General features: G+C 40.4%; 1 protein-coding gene across 3 annotated transcripts in view; it reads left to right on the forward strand.

Moving 5' to 3' along the window:
- The first annotated feature begins 5415 nt into the window (after positions 1-5415).
- FAM133B (family with sequence similarity 133 member B) overlaps positions 5416-19115 on the forward strand; it is a 30560-nt gene continuing 16860 nt past the window's right edge. For 2 of the 3 annotated variants that reach the window (XR_009208804.1, XM_058424594.1), the window contains exons 1-7: positions 5422-5538; positions 13593-13690; positions 15797-15875; positions 16859-16933; positions 17070-17102; positions 17823-17885; positions 18331-18423. Coding sequence is in view for 2 of the 3 variants with exons in the window: in XM_058424594.1 (XP_058280577.1) it covers positions 5515-5538; positions 13593-13690; positions 15797-15875; positions 16859-16933; positions 17070-17102; positions 17823-17885; positions 18331-18423 (465 nt within the window). In the remaining variant the exon portion in view is untranslated. Of the gene's footprint in view, positions 5539-13592; positions 13691-15796; positions 15876-16858; positions 16934-17069; positions 17103-17822; positions 17886-18330; positions 18424-19115 lie in introns of all 3 variants that reach the window. The other variant, XM_032761067.2, reaches the window with a different exon arrangement.

Genomic DNA, 19115 nt, shown 5'->3' on the forward strand with positions numbered 1-19115 from the left:
GTTGTCAGGAGCACAAGATGATCATGTTTGCTGGTGATCGTTTTCTCTGCATGTAGGCAAAATTACATCCAGAAGTTAAATGGTGAGTGTGGAATCGGAGCAAGGGGAGTTGATTAGCTGAGCCATCCTATAAAATAAAATAAATCAGAAAGAAGGGAATATGGTGGAAAATAAAAATTCCTATACCCGCCCTCTAAACTCACTAATACCATTATGAAGTATCCAGCAGTGAAGATTTCAAGCATACATATGTAAAAAGTTGAACCATATGAAATTGCCATTCTCATAGGTTAGAAATTACTGCATATCAGCAATTTCATAAGGCTCAACCAATACATCCTCTTGCTGCACATACTGCCATACTCTATATACTCACATTTTTTTTTTTTCCTGAGACAGGGTCTCACTTTGTCACCCAGACTGGAGTGCAGTAGCATGAACACGGCTCACTACAGCCTCAACCTCCCTGGGCTTAGGTGATCCTCCCACCTCAGCCTCCCAAGTAGCTGGGACCATTGTGCACCACCAACCCTGGCTAATTTTTTGTAGAGATGAGATTTTGCCCTGTTGCCCAGACTGGTCTTCAACTCCTGAGCTCAAGCAATCTGCCCACCTCGGCCTCCCAAAGTGCTGAGATTGCAGGTGTGAGCTACTGTGCCCGGCCTACTCATACTCTTTTTTTTTTTTTTTTTTTATGGAGTGCAGTGGCGCAATCTCGGCTCACTGCAAGCTCCGCCTCCTGGGTTCACGCCATTCTCCTGCCTCAGCCTCTCTGAGCAGCTGGGACTACAGGCGCCCGCCACCACGCCTGGCTAATTTTTTGTATTTTTTAGTAGAGACGGGGTTTCACTGTGGTCTCGATTTCCTGACCTCGTGATCCGCCCGCCTCGGCCTCCCAAAGTGCTGGGATTACAAGTGTGAGCCACCGCGCCTGGCCTCATACTCTTTATAATTCTCTTTTTCACTTAATAATAATGTATAGTGGCCATTTTCCCCTATCGACACATACAGCTCTACATCACTTTCTAAATAACTGCATAATTTGCCATTACATGGACATACCGTACTTTAACCCTTGTGCTGGATATTTAACTTGTTTCCTGTCTTTTGCTCTGTCATTTAAGATAGTTGGATAAGGACAACAGCTGTTGTCTTCAAACATAAAAGCTCCATGCTTTCATTTCCAGTCTAGTGACATGCGTGCCAAAACAATATACTTGGGTTTGTGGGTTGAGTTTCTGTATCTCTCACCATTGTTTAAAATCTCAAATACCCACACAACAATAACAAAAAAAAAAAAAAAGGAAAATCAGGCTGGGAGCAGTGGCTCATGCCTGTAATCCCAGTAATTTGGGAGGCCGAGGCGGGTGGATCACTTGAGGTCAGGAATTCAAGACCAGCCTGGCCAACATGGTGAAAACCCATCTCTACTAAAAATACAAAAATTAGCCAGGCGTGGTGGTGACATGTGCCTGTAATTCCAGCTACTTGGGAGGCTGGAGCAGGAGAATCACTTGAACACAGGAGGCAGAGGTTGCAGTGAGCTGAGATCTCACCACTGCACTAAAGCCTGGGTGACAGAGCGAGACTCTGTCATAAGAAAAAAAAAAAATAGAAAGAAAGAAAAAAGAAAAAGAAAAATATATAGGACAACTATATTGTTTAATTTGGATATAGACCCAAGTTCATCGCTAAAGATGCCATCTGAGTTATAATCTTTGTTATTCAAGCTGAAAAATCCTGCCCCAGAGAATTATTATTATTATTAGACTGTTACTATTTACAGCGTTGCCTTTTCTCAATGCTTGTGTTACTACCCGGCTTAAAAAGCTTTATCTCATTTGCAAGAACATGGGTCGATCTGGAGGACATTATATTCAGTGAAATGAGTCAGGCACAGAAAGACAAATACTGCATGATCTCACTTATAAGTGGAATCTAAAAAGGTTGAACTCATAGAAGTAGAGAGTAAAATTTGGTTATCAGGGGCTGGAGGAGTGGGAAGGGAGGGAAGTGGGAGTTGTGGATGAAAGAGTACAAAGATTTAAATAGACAAGAAAAATAAGTTTTGAAATCTGCTGCACAGCAGAGTGACTATGGTCAATAATAATGTATCATACATTTGAAAATAACCAAGAGTAAGTTTCAAATGTCTCACCATAAAAAAGACAGGTAAGTAAGGTGATGGATATGTTAATTTGTTTAATCACTCCACATTGTATACCTACAACAAAATATCACATTGTACTCCATAAATGTATACAGTGATTTGTCAATTAAAATAATATTAATTTTAAAAAGACTCTACAGCTGGGTGTGGTGGCTCACGCCTGTAATCTCAACACTTTGGAAGGCCGAGGAGGGCAGATCATCTGAGGTCAGGAGTTTGAGACCAGCCTGACCAACATAGTGAAATCCTGTCTCTACTAAAAATACAAAAATTAGCTGGGTGTGGTGGCACGTGCCTGTAATCCCAGCTGTTTGGGAGGCAGAGGCAGGAGAATCGCTTGAACCCAGGAGGCAGAGGTTGCAGTGAGCCGAGATCTCACCACGGTACTCCAGCCTGGGCAACAGAGCAAAACTCCGTCTCAAAAAAAAAAAAAGGCTCTGCCTGCAGAATAAAATATAACTTCTTCCTTTGGCATTCGAGGTCCTTTGCCTCCAGCCCCAGTGTAGCTTTCCAGCCTTGTTCCCTTCAATATGTGTTCTATGCTGCCAAACCTGACCACATCACCACTCCTTTTACGCAGGCTGTTCCCTCTGTAATGTCCTTCCCTCTCAGTTCCTCTGAGGGAAGCTGGCCCAGGGTCACAATCCACCTGAAATGCCACTTCTCAATCCTCCCTCTCTTCTCTCCCTTCCCAAAGGCAGTGTGATTTTGTAAGGAAAGCATATGCTTTCATGGTGTGTGTGTGTGTGTCTATGCGTGCCTGTGTGTCTACGTGTGTATTTAATAGAGACTGCATCTTGTAAGTGCTTTCATGTTTGACACACCTGTGTTTGAATCCCCAGCTTCTCTGCTTTCTTGCTGTGGAAGCTGGCACAAATTACTCGGCTTCCCTTCGCCTGGGTTTTTCTCATCCACAAAATGGAATGTAATCTCCTGGTTATGCCTAGAACATTTGGGAGGGCATGTAGGCCCATTGCTAGGAGGGAAGTGTATTTATTAGCAGATCACACATGTGCTGAGAATGTGTAAAGATTTCTACTGTCAATGAATTATATCCTGAGAAGTCTTGGACTGATTTGGTCTTTATGTAGTCCACTCAGATGAGCTCCCGATAGCTCTTGCCATCTTCCTTATCTTCACAGGCCCCTGGTCATTTTCTTGTTTCTCTGTCCCCCCAGGGATTCATGTTTCATCCAGGAGGGGTTGTGTACACTGGCAGAGAGAGAGAGACTTCTAAAGGAAACACAACCTTTCTGTTGACTTATACCACATTTTAAAAAATCTCTGTGTTCTGTACAATCAGCCAACCAAGGAAGTGAAAGGTAAGAAGGAGCTGAAGAGGGAAAAAAACTATATTCTCTCACAGGTATTATCATGCTTCTCATGTTGGAGTATTAAAAAAATATGTCAAATGCCTAGAATATTTATTTATTTATTTATTTATTTTTATTTTATTTTATTTTGAGACAGTCTCGCTCTGTCACCCAGGCTGGAGTGCAGTGGCGCCATCTTGGCTCCCTGCAAGCTCCGCCTCCCGGGTTCACGCCATTCTCCTGCCTCAGCCTCCCGAGTAGCTGGGACTACAGGCGCCCACCACCACGCCCAGCTAATTTTTTTGTATTTTTAATAGAGACAGGGTTTCACCGTGTTAGCCAGGATGGTCTCGATCTCCTGACCTCGTGATTCACCCGCCTCGGCCTCCCAAAGTGCTGGGATTACAGGCATGAGCCACCGCGCCCAGCCTAGAATATTTAAAACATGAAAAATAAGCCAGGAAAGAAAGAATAACTTAATATTAATAGGTTCTCCTCTTCCTCTTGTGTATAAAAAGAAGCCTATCTTTAGTCAGAGTCCCCAGCTTAAGTCAGGGGTAATGGAGGAGGAGGAGAAATGAGAGACTGGAGGCCTCATTTTGGAAAGTGAGTTACTGAGGAAGAATCAACACTTAGTAGGGAGCAGAACCACCAAGGACTGCATGTGAGAGTTTGGAAAAGTTTTGAGACAGAGAATGGTAGTTGGGAGCATCTGTCATATAGTGTAGCATGAAAAATGCAGGGAGGGAGGCAGAGATTGGGAAAGATGATTTTAAGGCATGTTCTTGTATGTAATGAGTGTAATTCCCATTTTGCCATTTCCAAGAGTCCGGAGAAGATCCTAATTGATTTTCAACTACTTCCTAATGATAATTGCTAAGATGAACCCAGAGGGGTCGCTTTATCTATAAATACTTACTAAATATGATTATCTTCTCTGGAGCCCAGATCATCTTCCTTAAAGTTGCAGTGCAGTAGTGCCAATATTATGATATGCTATGCAGTAAAGTTGGCCCTGTGTGTGTTTTTCGCCCTTAAGAGTTTATAAACAGGCTCCTTGACGACAGGGATTTTTCTTAATCATCTTTGTGCCCTACCCAGCTCCAGCTTCCAGCCACCCAGTTAGTGAAAACTGCACAAACTACGTGTTCAAAAATTAGTGTGAAATGAATGCATAGGTGATGAATGAATGGGATTGAAATTAAAGGGTGATTTCGTTAGCAGCGTCTATGACAGCACTGTCTTTCCCCCCACCAGCTGATGGGCTCCGTGAGGGACCAAGGCTCTTTGGTCCTCACTTTGTCCCCAGCACTTGCACTCTGTCAAGCACAAAGTAAGCATCGGGAGAATCTTTGTGTCCCCTCGAATGAGGATTTCAGCGTATCAAGAATGGAAGAAAGTCCAAGCGCAGTGGCTCACGCCTGTAATCCCAGCACTTTGGGTCGAGGCGGGCGGATCACCTGAGGTCAGGAGTTATAGACCAGCCTGGCCAACATGGTAAAACCCTGTCTCTACTAAAAATACAAAAAATTTAGCCTGGCGTGTTGACGGCCGCCTGTAATCTCAGCTACTCGGGATGCTGAGGCAGGAAAATCGCTCGAACCCGGGAGGTGGAGGCTGCAGTGAGCCGAGATCGTGCCACTGCACTCCAGCCTGGGCGACGGAGCGAGAGTATGTCTTAAAAAAAAAAAAAAAAAAAAAAAGAATGGGAGGAAGCAAAACAATCCAAGGCCAAACTGAAGCGAGCTGCCTTGGTGGGGCTCCAGTGCAGAAGTGCAGCGTCGCCTGCTCTTGGGTGTCTAATAAACAACCGGACTCCTGCAGGCGCTCCGCCAAGTGCAGCGATCTCTGGAGCCGGTCTGTCCTCCACAGAGACAGGGGGCGCTGTAGCAGAGCGCGGCCGTCGAGTCGGCGTGGTGCCGCTCTCTGGGCGGAGTGGGGAGGCGGCAAGAGGACCTGCGGCGGGCCCTCTTCCGCCATTTCTCCGGCCCGGTTTCCCTCGGCGTGCCACTGTGCGCTCAGCCCAGCACCATGGGGAAGCGGGACAATCGGGTGGTGAGTACTCAGCCGGGAAAACAGTGGGGCGACGCAGGGCCGGGCGGCAGGACAGCAAGACTCCTCGCTGTTCCCGGCCGGGCCGGAGGGCAAGCGGCAGCCCTCGGACGTGGGGCCCGCAGACCCAGCACCCGCCGCCGATCCCAGATGCGCGTGCGCCGCGCACGCCGTTGGCGCTTTAGGGTCTCCAGCTCTCTCTTGCCCGCCCCTTTTTTCTTCCCTCACCTCGTAGCTCTTTCTGGCGCTGCTGGTTTGCACCCTTCCCTGCTGTACGCGGGCCCCCAATGTCCACTTAGAACCGCGAGGGCTCGGGGAAACCCCCCCCCCGGCCCCGCCATGTAACTCCGAAGTCTTAGGCCCTTGGAGGCGCTCGACTCACCAGCCCCTTGGTATCGGCCACCCCAGGTCCGCACCCCTCTCCTCCTGCGCTCCCAAGTGGGAGGGAGGCATAGAGGCCTCGACGCGGTACCTGTCCCGGAGAGCCAGCAGCGCGCCTGGTTTTAGCGACAAGCAGGCCCCCGTTTGAAAATGGGATGGCAGCATTTGCTTTCGTGTCTCCAGCGCCCTATAGGACTTAGCACCCATAGACACTGTGAGGGAATGAATGGCGTGAAAATAGTTGGCTTTCGAGTCCAACACAAAACTGGAATGTCAATTTTGTTCCGTCGGAAGTTGGGTGACCTAGAACAAGTTACTTTTCTTCTCTGTGCCTTCGTCTATTAAAGGGGATCATTATTATCTACAACCTTACAGATTAATTGAAACCACAAAAGGCAAGATGTGTGAGCGAGTACTGGGCATGAAAATTATTACTGTAGTAAATGAGATAAAAGAGATGCATAAATAACTTATAGCAGAAAGAGTAGGAAACGGTCCTTGATAGATATTAGAGATTCTAAAGGCATTCAAAAGAAAAGGTGCTTTTGAGAAGCGGAGATGGGAGGAAAGTATTCTAGACCGCTGGGCCGGGGGTGGGGGGGTGCTGAAAAACTCAGGTTATGAATCAGATTGAATGGGTAGTAAACATAATGAAATAACAATAAGCTTAGGTTGCAGCCTGACAATTCCTGGGCTTGCCTGTGACAAAGTTTTAGCCACTGAGTAGCAAAATGAGGAAAATGCACGTAAAACGAATGTGCTACGTTTCTTCAACTCGCTTTTTTATTCAGCAATTGCTTGCAAGCTGTGTGTGTCTCGCACCAAAGGAGACTAAACATTTACGAAATGATGACACTTGCCATCTGTATTAGCCAGTTCTTGCATGACTTTTATAAAGAAAAACCTGAGACTGGGTAATTTATAAAGAAAAGGGTTTAATTGGCTCACTGTTCCATGGGCTGTACAGGAAGCTTAGCGGCATCTGCTTCTGGGGAGGCCTCAGGGAGCTGTTACTCATGGTGCAAGGCAAAGCAGGAGCAGGCGTCTTACATGGCAGGAGCAGGACCAAGAGAGGGACGGGGAGAGGTGCTACACAGTTTTAAACAACCGCATCTCTTGAGAACTCATCTCTATACAGTGCGGGAGAGAGGAGGATGCTAAGCCATTCAGGAGAACTCCGCCCCCATGATCCAGTCACCTCCCACCAGGCCCCACCTCCAACATTGGAGATTACAGTTCGACATGAGATTTGGGCGGGGACACAGATCCAAACCATTTCAACATCTTAAAAACTTTGTACTTTTGTATAGTCTTTATAATGGAAAATGTCTAGGAACCACTTTTAAGCAGTTTTAGTTTTACAGCAAAATTGAGAGGAAGGTACAAAGATATCCCATTTACCTCCTGACCCCACTCATGCATAGCCTCCCCATTATGAACATCCTTCACCGGAGTGTACATTTGTTAAAATTGATGAACCTACATTGACATGTTACTATCATCCAGTCAGTAGTTTATATTAGTGCTCACTCTTAGTGTTCATTCTCTATGGGCTTGGACAAATAAATTTATTTATTTATTTATTTAGACACAGGGTCTCACTCGTTGCCCAAGCTGGAGTGCAGTGTCACCATCATGGCTCACTGCAGCTTCAACTTCCCAGGCTCAAGGGATCCTCTCACGTCAGCCCCCCAAGTAGCTGGGAGCACAGGTGCGCGGAACCACACCTGGCTAATTTTTTGTTGTTTTTTTGTAGAGATGGGTTTTCACCATGCTGCCCAGGCTGGTCTCAAATTCCTGGCCTCAAGCAATCCTCCCATCTCGGCCTCCAAAAGTGCTCGGATTGCAGGAGTGCCACCACATGCGGCCAACAGATTTATAATGACATGCGTTCACCAATATAGTATCATAAAGAGTAAAAATCCTCTGTTCTGCCTAGCCATTCTTCTACCACCCCTGCCCCCAAGTGTGGCAACCACTGATCTTTTTACTGACTCCATAGTTTTGCCATAACACTTGATTTGGAGCAACAAAATGAATATTTGCCTCTGAAAATATTGGCATTTTTTGAGATTGTCTCAAAATCAGTTCCTGTTCTTTCTTACATTGATGAAACAATCATAGTTTTAAAGATGATAGGATTGCTTTCCAAAAAAAACCACAGTGAATTTCAGGTTGAACAGTTTTTTTAATTTTTATTTTTAGAGCAGTTTTAGGTTCACAGCAAAATTGAACAGAAAGTACAGAGGGTTCCCGTGTACCTCCACACTTGTGCAGCTCTACCATTATCAACATTCGCCAGCACCAGCAGGGTGGTACATTTGTTACATTTGATGAACCTACATCGACACATTATCATCACCCGGAGTCAGTAGTTTACATTAGGAAACTTGGTATACATTCTTGAACAATTTTTATAACTGAACGTTTTAATTCAGGACTTGTAAAGGGCTCTTAAGTTCATGATGGCCACCTTTTGTGCTTGTTATTTTCCGAAGTGTTCTTCATGTTCTTTTCTGCTACTTTGGGCCCTCTAAAATAGATGTATCCTCTAGATAAAAACAGGTAATCAAATTGACAAATGAAATTCTGCACATTGTGTCTTTAGCCAGTTTTGCTGCATTGCTCTTTTTGTACTTGCCCACATACATATCCCCTTGAGACCAATTTGCCATCCTGAGTTTCAGAAACAAATCATTTTCTGTTATCTGAACTCATGCAGCAGTTTGAAGCCACAGAGAATTCTAGTTACATATGGATGTGAATGTTTGATTTACAAGGTCACAGTATTTATAATGATTAAGTCATAGTGAAATGTTTCAAGAAATTGCACAATCTCTGTATTTGAGTGAATGCTTAACCATGCCACCCACTTAATGTTAGAAGCATTATTTTTCACACTGATACAAAAATGAAAACTCTTGTACCTTTGTAAAAATAGTTATTTTTCTTGTTTTAAAAGCTTTCTGTTGTGCATAGTTTTAAAGAAAAGTATTGTTGCTTAATGAATAAGAGCAGACTATCAAGTGTTTTGCATGGAGCCTGGAACATAAGATGCACTTTAAAAAATATTGCTATTATATTTGAAATAAATAATGGAGATATTTGGAGTGTACTTAAGCAGACTGAGATAGTGTTTGTGGTCAAAAGCTTAAAAGTAAGCCTTATTCAGCAGTAGTTGATGTAATTGTACCCCTAGTCCTATCGTGTGAATATACTACTTTACTATTATTTTCCTCTGAAAAGTAGGAATAGGTTGGTATGTACTTTATGAAAGCAGTTTGATAGTACACAGTAAGATAGTAAAAATATTAATATACTTTAAAGATACATGCTAGATAACTTGAAGACTGTAAAACATGGTAAATGTTATCTTTTTTTTCATTAGAATGAAAAATTGCCACTGCATTATCTGCGAATTTTTACATAAGGACAGTTCAGCTCTCTGAGTTGGAGTGGCAGTATTGTGGTTGGATTTTTGTCATTTTGTTTACCTTTGTTACTATAATAATGTTTATACAGTTACATTTTTTGTTTTCTTTTATAAAGGTAATCATTATTTAAAATTTTTTTCTCCAATGCGTGAATGAATATGGATGTTTTCCTTTATATTTTGGTGCACATGCAGCCAAATTTTTTTTTCAAATTTTTAAGTTTTTAGCTATTTATTAAAATAATTCTTTCATTTTGGCAACTTGCCTTTGTTTTTCACTTGAGAAATCTTAAACATTTTCTTATCAGGAACTATGGATCTACTTCATTTTAGTAGCTACATAATATTTCATAGGGGGATATTTTAATATATTTAGCAAATCCCAGTTTGATAGCCATTTGGGTGTTTTCAGTGTTTGCTGTTTTAGTAATTTAGACCTGAATATCCTTGATATGTGTATATTTGCACTCTTCGGAAATAAACAGTTTTTACAATTCTAACCTGAAATATTTTGCCATTAGGTACTGCCAAAATTATGACATGATACCAAGGAAATTAGAATATGATCAATATTGTTAAAAACAAAAACAAAAACCTGAGACCAGTTAAATTTAACAAAGGTCATTTGAGCAAGAAAAAGATTCTAGAACTGGAGGAAGATGTTCTACATCCTGGTGACCTATATTTGCAACAGGAAATGACATACAGAGATTACCTGATTGGTGCAGTTCTGAGTTTCCCTTATTTGGGCATAATTTGGCAGCCTTCTGTTTGGGATTGGTTGAGGGTTGAGCTCCTGTGATTGGCTGAGACTCAGTTGATTGGTTAAGAGGGTATACTCTTTGATTAGGTTAGAACTTATTTGCACATCAATCCAGATTGCAGTTCACCATATACAGAGGGTTTTTGTTTTGTTTTGTTTTGTTTTGTTTTGTTTTGTTTTGTAGAGACAAGATTGGTCTCCTGAGCTCAAGCTCCTCCTATCTCACCCTCCCAAAGTGCTAGATTACAGGTGTGAGCCAGTGCACCTGGCGTTTTGGGCCAAATTTTATTACCCAAGTAGGAGGACGCTTTGAGCCCAACTTAACTGTGTTGAACAGCACAAATAATACTCCTATTTTACAAACGGTGAACTAAGCTGCACATGGTACTTGCCTTCATTGTCTCCATTTCTGCCTTCATTGTTTGTCATACTTCCACACCAACTAATCGAAATGCTTAGCAAAAGCAGTTGAGTGAAATATTTGAGGGTATAACCGTTTATACAAAAAATAGAACAATATGCCTCTGTCTTTAACGTTGCATTTGATGTCCACATCTTGCCCTGATTCTGTAAACATTCCTTACATGAGGGGCTCTAGCATTTGTTCCTGCTTGTAGAAAAGTATGTCAAAGATTTGTCTTTTTCATTCCAAGTAATTAGGCTTTGTCAGTTGAACAGTAATAGTTCTCAGTATGTGTTGTTTATGCTGGTTTTATATTGTTTACTCTGACAGAGAAATCTGGAAGTATATCACTTTTATCTGTTATAGAGGTGGGAAGTGATGGTCATTTTCATAGATTTTGTTAAATAAAATGCAACAAATATATTGTTTCATTTCACTTATTTTGGATTATTGCAAGGTATAACGCCTTAAACCAACCTTGAGGGTAATCATTTTCTATCAAAATTCTTTTTATTTAAAAAGTAGAAGAGTTTCATATATGTCTATTGACTGGGCATGGTGGCTCACACCTGTTGTCCTAGCTACTCAGGAGGCCGAGGTAGGGGGATTATTCAAAGCTGCAGTGAGATATGATCATACCACTCACCACTGTACTCCAGCCTGGGCAAAAGAGCAAGACCTTGTCTTTTTTTTTTTTTTTTTTTTTTTGAGACTGTTTTGCTCTTTCGCCCAGGCTGGAGTGAAGTGGCACAATCCCAGCTCACTGCAACCTCTGCCTCCCAGGTTCAAGAGATTTTCCTGCCTCAGCCTCCTGAGGAGGCTGAGATTATAGGCACCCGCCACCACACTCAGCTGATTTTTGTGTTTTTAGTAGAGCCAGGGTTTTGCCATGTTGGCCAGGCTGGTCTCGAACTCCTGACTTCAGTGATCCACCTGCCCCAGCCTCCCAAAGTGCTAGGATTACAGGCGTGAGCCACTGCGCCTGGCCAACCCTGTCTTTTAAAAAATAATAATAGTAATAAATAAAATTTTTATTGACTTAAATTTGGAAAAACTAAATATAAGAGGTAGAGACTGAATTAAAGACCAGACTTTGTATCAGTAGCAATGCGAATTTTAATAAAACAACATCGCTTTGCTAAACACTGTCATTAACAAAGAAACCTTTTGCTTTGTTTTGCCTGAATATGTTTTTGAAAAAAATCTCTAAAATATTTTTCTGCTGTAGTAAGTGTGGTAGACAGCATGATTTAAATTTTCGCAGATGTTTTAATTGAGCTAAAATGTGTATAACAAAATTTACCATTTTAACTGTTTCTAAGTATATAGTTTAGTGACATTAAGTACATTCATAGTGTTGTGCAACCATCATCACTATCCATTTTCATCATCCCAAACAAGAACCTCTGTATCAATAAACAATAAACTCCCAAATTCCTCTTCTCTCCAGACCCTGGTTAACCTCCATTCTACTTTCTTTTCTAGGTATCTCATATAAATGGAATCATGTATTTGTTCTTTTGTGTTTTTCTTGTTTTATTTCATTTAGCATATTTTCAAGGCTCATCCAGGTTGTATATAGTATGTATCAGAATTGCATTCTTTTTTAAGGCTGAATAATATTCCATTGTATGTATATACCACAGTTTTGTTTATCCATTTATCCATAAATGGACATTTGCGTTGTTTCCACATTTCAGCTTTTGTGAATTCTGCAGTGGTGAACATTTGTGTACAAGTATCTGTTTAGTCCCTTCTTTGAATTCTTTTGGGTGTATACCTAGATTTAGGATCATGTGGTAGTTCTATGTTTAACTTTTTGAGGGACCACTAAACTGTTTTCCACAGTGGCCACACCATTTTACATTCCCACCAGCAATGTGAAAGGGTTCCAGTTTCTCTGCATCCTTGCTAACCCTTGCAATTTTCTGTTTGATAATAGCCGTCCTAATGGGTATAGAATGGCATCTCTTTGTTTCAATTTACGTTTCCCTAATGACTAGTGATATTGAACATTTTTGTGTGTGTTTATTAGCCATTTACTGTATACTTTCTTTAGAGAAATACCTATTCAAGTCTTCTGCCCATTTTTTAATTACTTGGAGTTTTTTTGTTATTAAGTTGTAGGAGCTCATTTTACATTCTGGATATTAATCTCTTACTAGATTTATGATTTACAAATATTTTCTCTCATTCTGTGAATTGTGTTTTCACTCTTAACAGTGTCCTTTGATGCATAAACATTTTACATTTTGATGTTCTGTTTATTTTTTTTGTTGCCTGTGTATAATTTTTGATGTTAACTATTTGTGAATAAAATTGTCATCACTATGACATAGTATTTCCTGGGAGACAAGATGTAGTTGAATAAACAATGAATTTAGAGTTAGATCTTATTTAACTTCTTTGGAAATGAATTTATTTTATTTTATTTTATTTTATTTTAAGAGGGAGTCTCGCTGTGTCGCCCAGGCTGGAGTGCAGTGGCACGATCTCAGCTCACTGCAACCTCCATCTCCCGGGTTCAAGTGATTCTCCTGTCTCAGCCTCCCTAGTAGCTAGGATTACAGGTGTGTGCCACCACACCCGACTAATTTTTGTATTTTTAGTAGAGACAGGGTTTCACCATGTCAGCCAGGCTGGTCTTGAATTCCTGACCTCAGGTGTTCCACCTGCCTCAACCTCCCAAAGTGCTGGGATTACAGGCGTGAGTTACCGCACCCAGCCTGGAATTGAGTTTCTTAATTTTCTAGTGAACATACTGGTATCACCCTCACAGGGTTACTGGGCTTTAGAAGAAAGAGCTGTAAAGCCATCAGTAGCTCAGAGGTATCTATTATTTCATCATATCTGTTGTAAAACACACACACACACACACACACACACATTTTCTCCCAAACTCTTAAGGCTTAAAAGAGGATTAAATTAATGTTTTTAGAATGAAGAGTTGGTTAGTCGGATTGCATATACTTAGCTGGATATATTGTGTATTTATAGTAAAGATTACTTGATGAGTAAGTGAGCTTTTGCATGTTTAATGATTGCTTTAATGGATTAATTGTTGTTCTTTCCCCAAGGCCTATATGAACCCAATAGCAATGGCGAGATCAAGGGGTCCAATCCAGTCTTCAGGGCCAACAATACAGGATTATCTGAATCGACCAAGGCCTACCTGGTATTTGTGAAACACTTTACCTATTTATAAGCTTTTATCAACTTTTAAAGTTTATTCTTAAGACTTTAATTGATTTTATTGATTGCCAAGCAATTGCCAGATAAGTAATTTTTTTTTTTAAGTAACGTTTGATATGTGCTTTCTTTTGAACGTGTGAAACACATGTACAATTATAAAGCAAACATTTGAGAACCCACTACCCGGTATAGCCAAAGCACTGCCAGGTAACTTTTTCATACCAGTCTCTTCTCTATTCCATAAAAGACCTTAACCTTGCAGTGGTCAAAGCTGTTTAGTGAGTTTAACTAGTCTTGTCCTTTACTGATGTGTAACCAGATAGCAGGAAGAATAATATTCAGCTTTGTTTCTAGTTTTATCTGCCAGCTTTTCAATGAATTAGAAAAACTTACTGATTTTTGTAAATAAAGCATCAGAGTATGGGCCGTGTTATTCTTTAGTATGTCTTCCTCGTTATTAATACCATACTCCTGAGACAACATATGACACAGGCTTCAGAGCTGTTAACTTCAGAATCCCAAGTGCCCTTGAAAACTGGGCAACTGGTTGAAAAGTATGCTTGTGTATAATAGGGAATCCTTCCTTTGAGTTAAATAGGAAGTAAGGATTGTTTACCAGTGTGTGTGAGTGCCGTTGTTAACCATTGCAGCATACCAGAAAATGCATTATCCCAAAACAAAGTATGTTTTAATGGGGAGAGGGAATGAATTTTCAAGGGGAAATGTCCAAGTAAATATATTACATGTGTATCAGAGATCATCAAGACAGCCCTCAGGTTGAGTAACTCCTAGGGACTCACTGGAGTTTCAGCAGATAGTCGTACTCATGGTAAGATTTATTACTGTGAAAGACTACCAAGCACAATCAGCAAAAGGAAAAGGCACAGGGAGCAAAGTTTGGGTAAGTCCCGGAGCAGGCTTTGAAGGGTCCTCCCCTAGTGGGATCACATGAGAGTCACTTAATTCCCTTAGTAAAGAGTTGTGATAATACATGTGAGATATTGGCAACCAACTGAAGCTCATTAGAGACTCAGTGCCCAGGGTTTTTATTGAGGCTGGTCAGCCTCTGCCTGTCATGTACCAAAATTCCAGATTCCAGGGCTGGGCATGGTTGCTCATGCATACAGTTTCAGCACTTTGGGAGGCCGAGGCAGGAGGATTGCCGGAGGCCAGGAGTTTGAGATCAGCCTGGGCAACATAGCAAGATGCTGTCTCTACAAAAAATATATATATATTTTTTTTTTAATTAGCTGGATGTGGTAGTACATGCCTGTAGTCTTAGCTACTTGGGATACTGAGGCAGGAGGATTGCTTGAGGCCAGGAGTTGAAGATTACAGTGAACTATGATTGTGCCACTCCATTCTAGCTTGGGCGACAGAGCAAGGCCTTGTCTCTTTTAAAAAAAAAAAATCCAGATTCCCAGAAGGAAAATAGGTATTTAGCTTGAACTCCATTGTTTGTACAGTTTTAGGCACAATGATCTGCTCTTATCAGAGAATAGTAAGAATCCTCCGAATTCAAGTTCCCAGATGCCCATCTAGGGCCAGTCTTTTAAGTATGTCTTTCCAAGAATAAGCAATCAGGCAAACTGTATTAACTCTTCTCTGCACAGCATGTTAGATACCTTATTAAATGGATCATATATAGAATGTAGTAGTTCAGTCAGATAGATTTCAGGGCATCCTAACACTGAAAACTACCAGGTTTATGACCTTAGGTGGATTTTTTACCTTCTCCAAGCTTCAGTTTCTTTATCTATAAAATGGGGATCCATACCTTTTCTCACAGGGTTGTTGTGAGGACTAAATGAAAATGTATTTTAAATAGTGCCTGTTGTAAGTGCTTAGATGTTTGGTGTATTAGCTCTTAAAATCCATATTTAGAAAAGGAGTGATTAGTGTTATTTATTTAGCTTTATTATGGTAATTTATTTTTATAGATGTGAACAAAGAAATTGAAATGTTACCGACATTGAATAGAGGTCTATTAGAATATTTAGAAGAGTTTATGAAATGTTGTTCTCTTATTCGTAAGCATTTATCTAATTTGAATTGCTTGAAATTTTATTTGTACATTCTATTTTTTAAGGGAAGAAGTAAAAGAGCAACTAGAAAAGAAAAAGAAAGGCTCCAAGGCTTTGGCTGAATTTGAAGAAAAAATGAATGAGGTTTGTAAAAAGTACTGTTAAAAAAAAATAGACTAATTTGGCCAGTTATGGTGGCTCACACCTATAATTCCAGCACTTTGGGAGGCTGAAACGGGAGGCCAGGAGTTCAAGACCAGCCTGGGCAACAAAGTAAGACCACCCCCCGGAGTTCAAGACCAGCCTGGGCAACAAAGTAAGACCACCCCCCCCCCACCCCCCCCCCCCGCCGCCGCCGCCGCTTGTCTCCATTAAAAAAAAAAAAAAACCCTAAGTATTTGGGCATAGCTCTCTTAAAGAGGTTCTGTATTTTAGAAGTGTTATTGTTATAGTGAATACAAGTTTGTATTTACGTGCATGCTTTAAAAAATAGGGAATAATCATCTTGTAATGTAAGTCATCTAAGACTTAGATAACTTGGATTCCAAGTTAGGATTGAGCAGTCCTCCTACTTCAGCCTCCCGAGTAGCTGGGACCACAGTTGCAGGCCACTATGCCCAGCTGATTTTTTTTATTTTTAGTAGAGACAGGTTCTCACTATGTTGCCCAGGCTGGTCTCCAACTTCTGAGCTCAAGCGATCTTCCCACTTTAGCCTCCCAAAGTACTGTGATTACAGGTGTGAGCCATTATACCCAGCCTGTTTGCTTGTTTTGATTACAAACATGTATATAACGTATCAATCACAGTAACGATTAATTCAACTTTTACAGACTAGATGGAGAATCTAGCCATCTTTGTTGAAAAGAGACCTCAGCTTCAGTAATAATACCTGCTCCACAATAATACAGAACTCCTATCCCTTAATATGCTCTTTGAAAAGAGCTAGTAGAGGGTCCTTTGGTGATAGGGTCAAGGATTGGCACCTGTGTTTCTTTTGACTGTAATTGAAGCTGAAATGGGTGAGAGGTATTAGAGGATGGAGGGAAGGAAGCAGTGGCTGTCTCTATATATTAGGTGTATTGGAAAGGTTAGATAGCCTCTGATGGTGTTCATAACCTTTTTGCAGAACTGGAAGAAAGAACTGGAAAAACACAGGGAGAAATTGTTAAGTGGAAGTGAGAGCTCATCCAAAAAAAGACAGGTAATACCACTTTTAGTTTATTGCTCTTCTTAATCTCATAGTTGGATTTTCATAATAATGCTGTATACTACTGTTAATAGATGCATTTGGAAACTCACATCAGCTTATTTAGACTTGTACTTTTGTTTCCATTTAGAGAAAGAAAAAAGAAAAGAAGAAATCTGGTAGGGTGAGCAAAAGTTTTCCATTTTTCTAAATGTTACAATTAAGAGCCAACAAAAAAAGTAAGAATAATTTGTTTAATCTGTATGCTAAAGGTAACTTAAACTCCAGATGAGTCAAAGAACTTAGAGGTTCTTTGATTGTGAAGAGCGGTTTTGTTCTATCACTGATATAAAAAAAGGTGCCAATCATCTTTTTTGTTGAGACGGAGTCTCACTCTGTCGCCCAGGCTGGAGTGCAGTGGCGCAGTCTCAGCTCACTGCAAGCTCCGCCTCCCAGGTTCACGCCATTCTCCTGCCTCGGTCTCTCCGAGTAGCTGGGACTACAGGCGCCCACCACCACACCCGGCTAATTTTTTTGTATTTTTAGTAGAGACGGGGTTTCACCGTGGTCTCGATCTCCTGACCTCGTGATCCGCCCGCCTCGGCCTCCCAAAGTGCTGGGATTACAAGCGTGAGCCACCGCGCCCGGCCAACCATCTTATAACCTAGTACATTTTCTGTTGCTATTTAAAGAGAGAGATTGGTGACCATGGCCACATATGTTAACTTGTTGAGCTTTTGTACAGAGAACAAGTGTGACATTTTATATTTTCATATTTATGACTTATGAATATGGCATCTGTTTCTCAGAAACTAGATTGATTTCATTAAGTATTTCAAGAGACTTTGTAAAAGAAAAAAATTCTCGCATCTCACAAGCTTTAATTATTTTGTGCTTGGTCAAGTATTCATCTTCTTCTTCATCAAGCTCTGATTCTTCCAGCAGTTCTTCTGATTCTGAAGATGAGGTAAGGTTTGCTTATAATGATTCATGAAATAATCTCTCTTAATTTCTTTAATGTCAAGTGGAAAACCATTGTGAAATATCTGTTAGAAATGTTGGCTTCAGGTTTTGATTAATTATCCATAACTTAGAGGACTAACATGAATGGTAACTAGAAACTTAAATATTGGTATATAATATATTTTTTAGATTTTAAAATTTGTTTTGTTGACTTAAAAATATCAGTAGAAAAAAATTTGAAAAATCAAATGCTGTTTGACTAGATGCTAGGCATTACATGTGATTCAAATCACTTGATCTTTATAACAGGAAAGTGATGTATTAAGAAAAAAATGTAGAAGCTGATCCTTTCATTAAATTTTGTTCACTGATAAAAGTTTTATATTAATAAATGTGTAAATTAGATTTTTGAGACAGAAAGCAAATGTTTCTAAAAATATTTTATGTAGGATAAGAAACAAGGAAAACGGAGAAAGAAAAAGAAGAACCGTTCACATAAATCTTCTGAAAGCTCCATGTCAGAAACTGAATCAGACAGTAAGGTAAATTATTTAAATTATTAATATATTGGATAAAAAGACATTTAATTAAGTTTTTCTTCCTAAAGTTGCTCTCAATTTAAAAATAAGATAGTCTGATGTTTGTACTTTGATGTTCTATGCCACTTAATTGATATACTTGATAATATCTTGCATGTGACATTTAATAATTCTTCAAGTGCTTTCATATATATATCTCCATGTCTCCACATTTCCATGGTAACTGACATTATTGTCCCTGTTTTCATAAAGAAGTTAGAGTTCAGATAAAAAGCATTGGCTTAAAATTATACAGCTGGAATTAGAATTAAAAGTTGAATCTTTATCTTCTAAAATCTGGTCCAGTGTCCTTTCTACTATACTGTACCTAAATTTGTTCTGTACTAACCCGGATTGTCAGACACACAGTTGGCTTTCAAACATTAGTGGTCAGAAAAAAGTTAAGAAGTTCTCGGAAAAAAGTGTTGATTCCTGAGCCCTGTCTCAGGAATCTGTGTATGTGATTCTGATACTGGGGTGTGTATGGACCACAATTTGACAAACACTGTACTGGAGTCTCAGGAAACCAAAGCAGCTGTCTGCATTTATAACAGATAGCTGCTTGCCCCCATGAGAGATCTTCTGGCAAAATACCTAGCATCTAGAAAGTACTCAGTAAATGTTGGTTTTCTCTTTGTCTTTTAAAGCAGAAGAGC

This window comes from Hylobates moloch, unplaced genomic scaffold (genome assembly GCF_009828535.3).
Source record: "Hylobates moloch isolate HMO894 unplaced genomic scaffold, HMol_V3 SCAFFOLD_1, whole genome shotgun sequence".
Taxonomy (NCBI): domain Eukaryota; kingdom Metazoa; phylum Chordata; class Mammalia; order Primates; family Hylobatidae; genus Hylobates; species Hylobates moloch.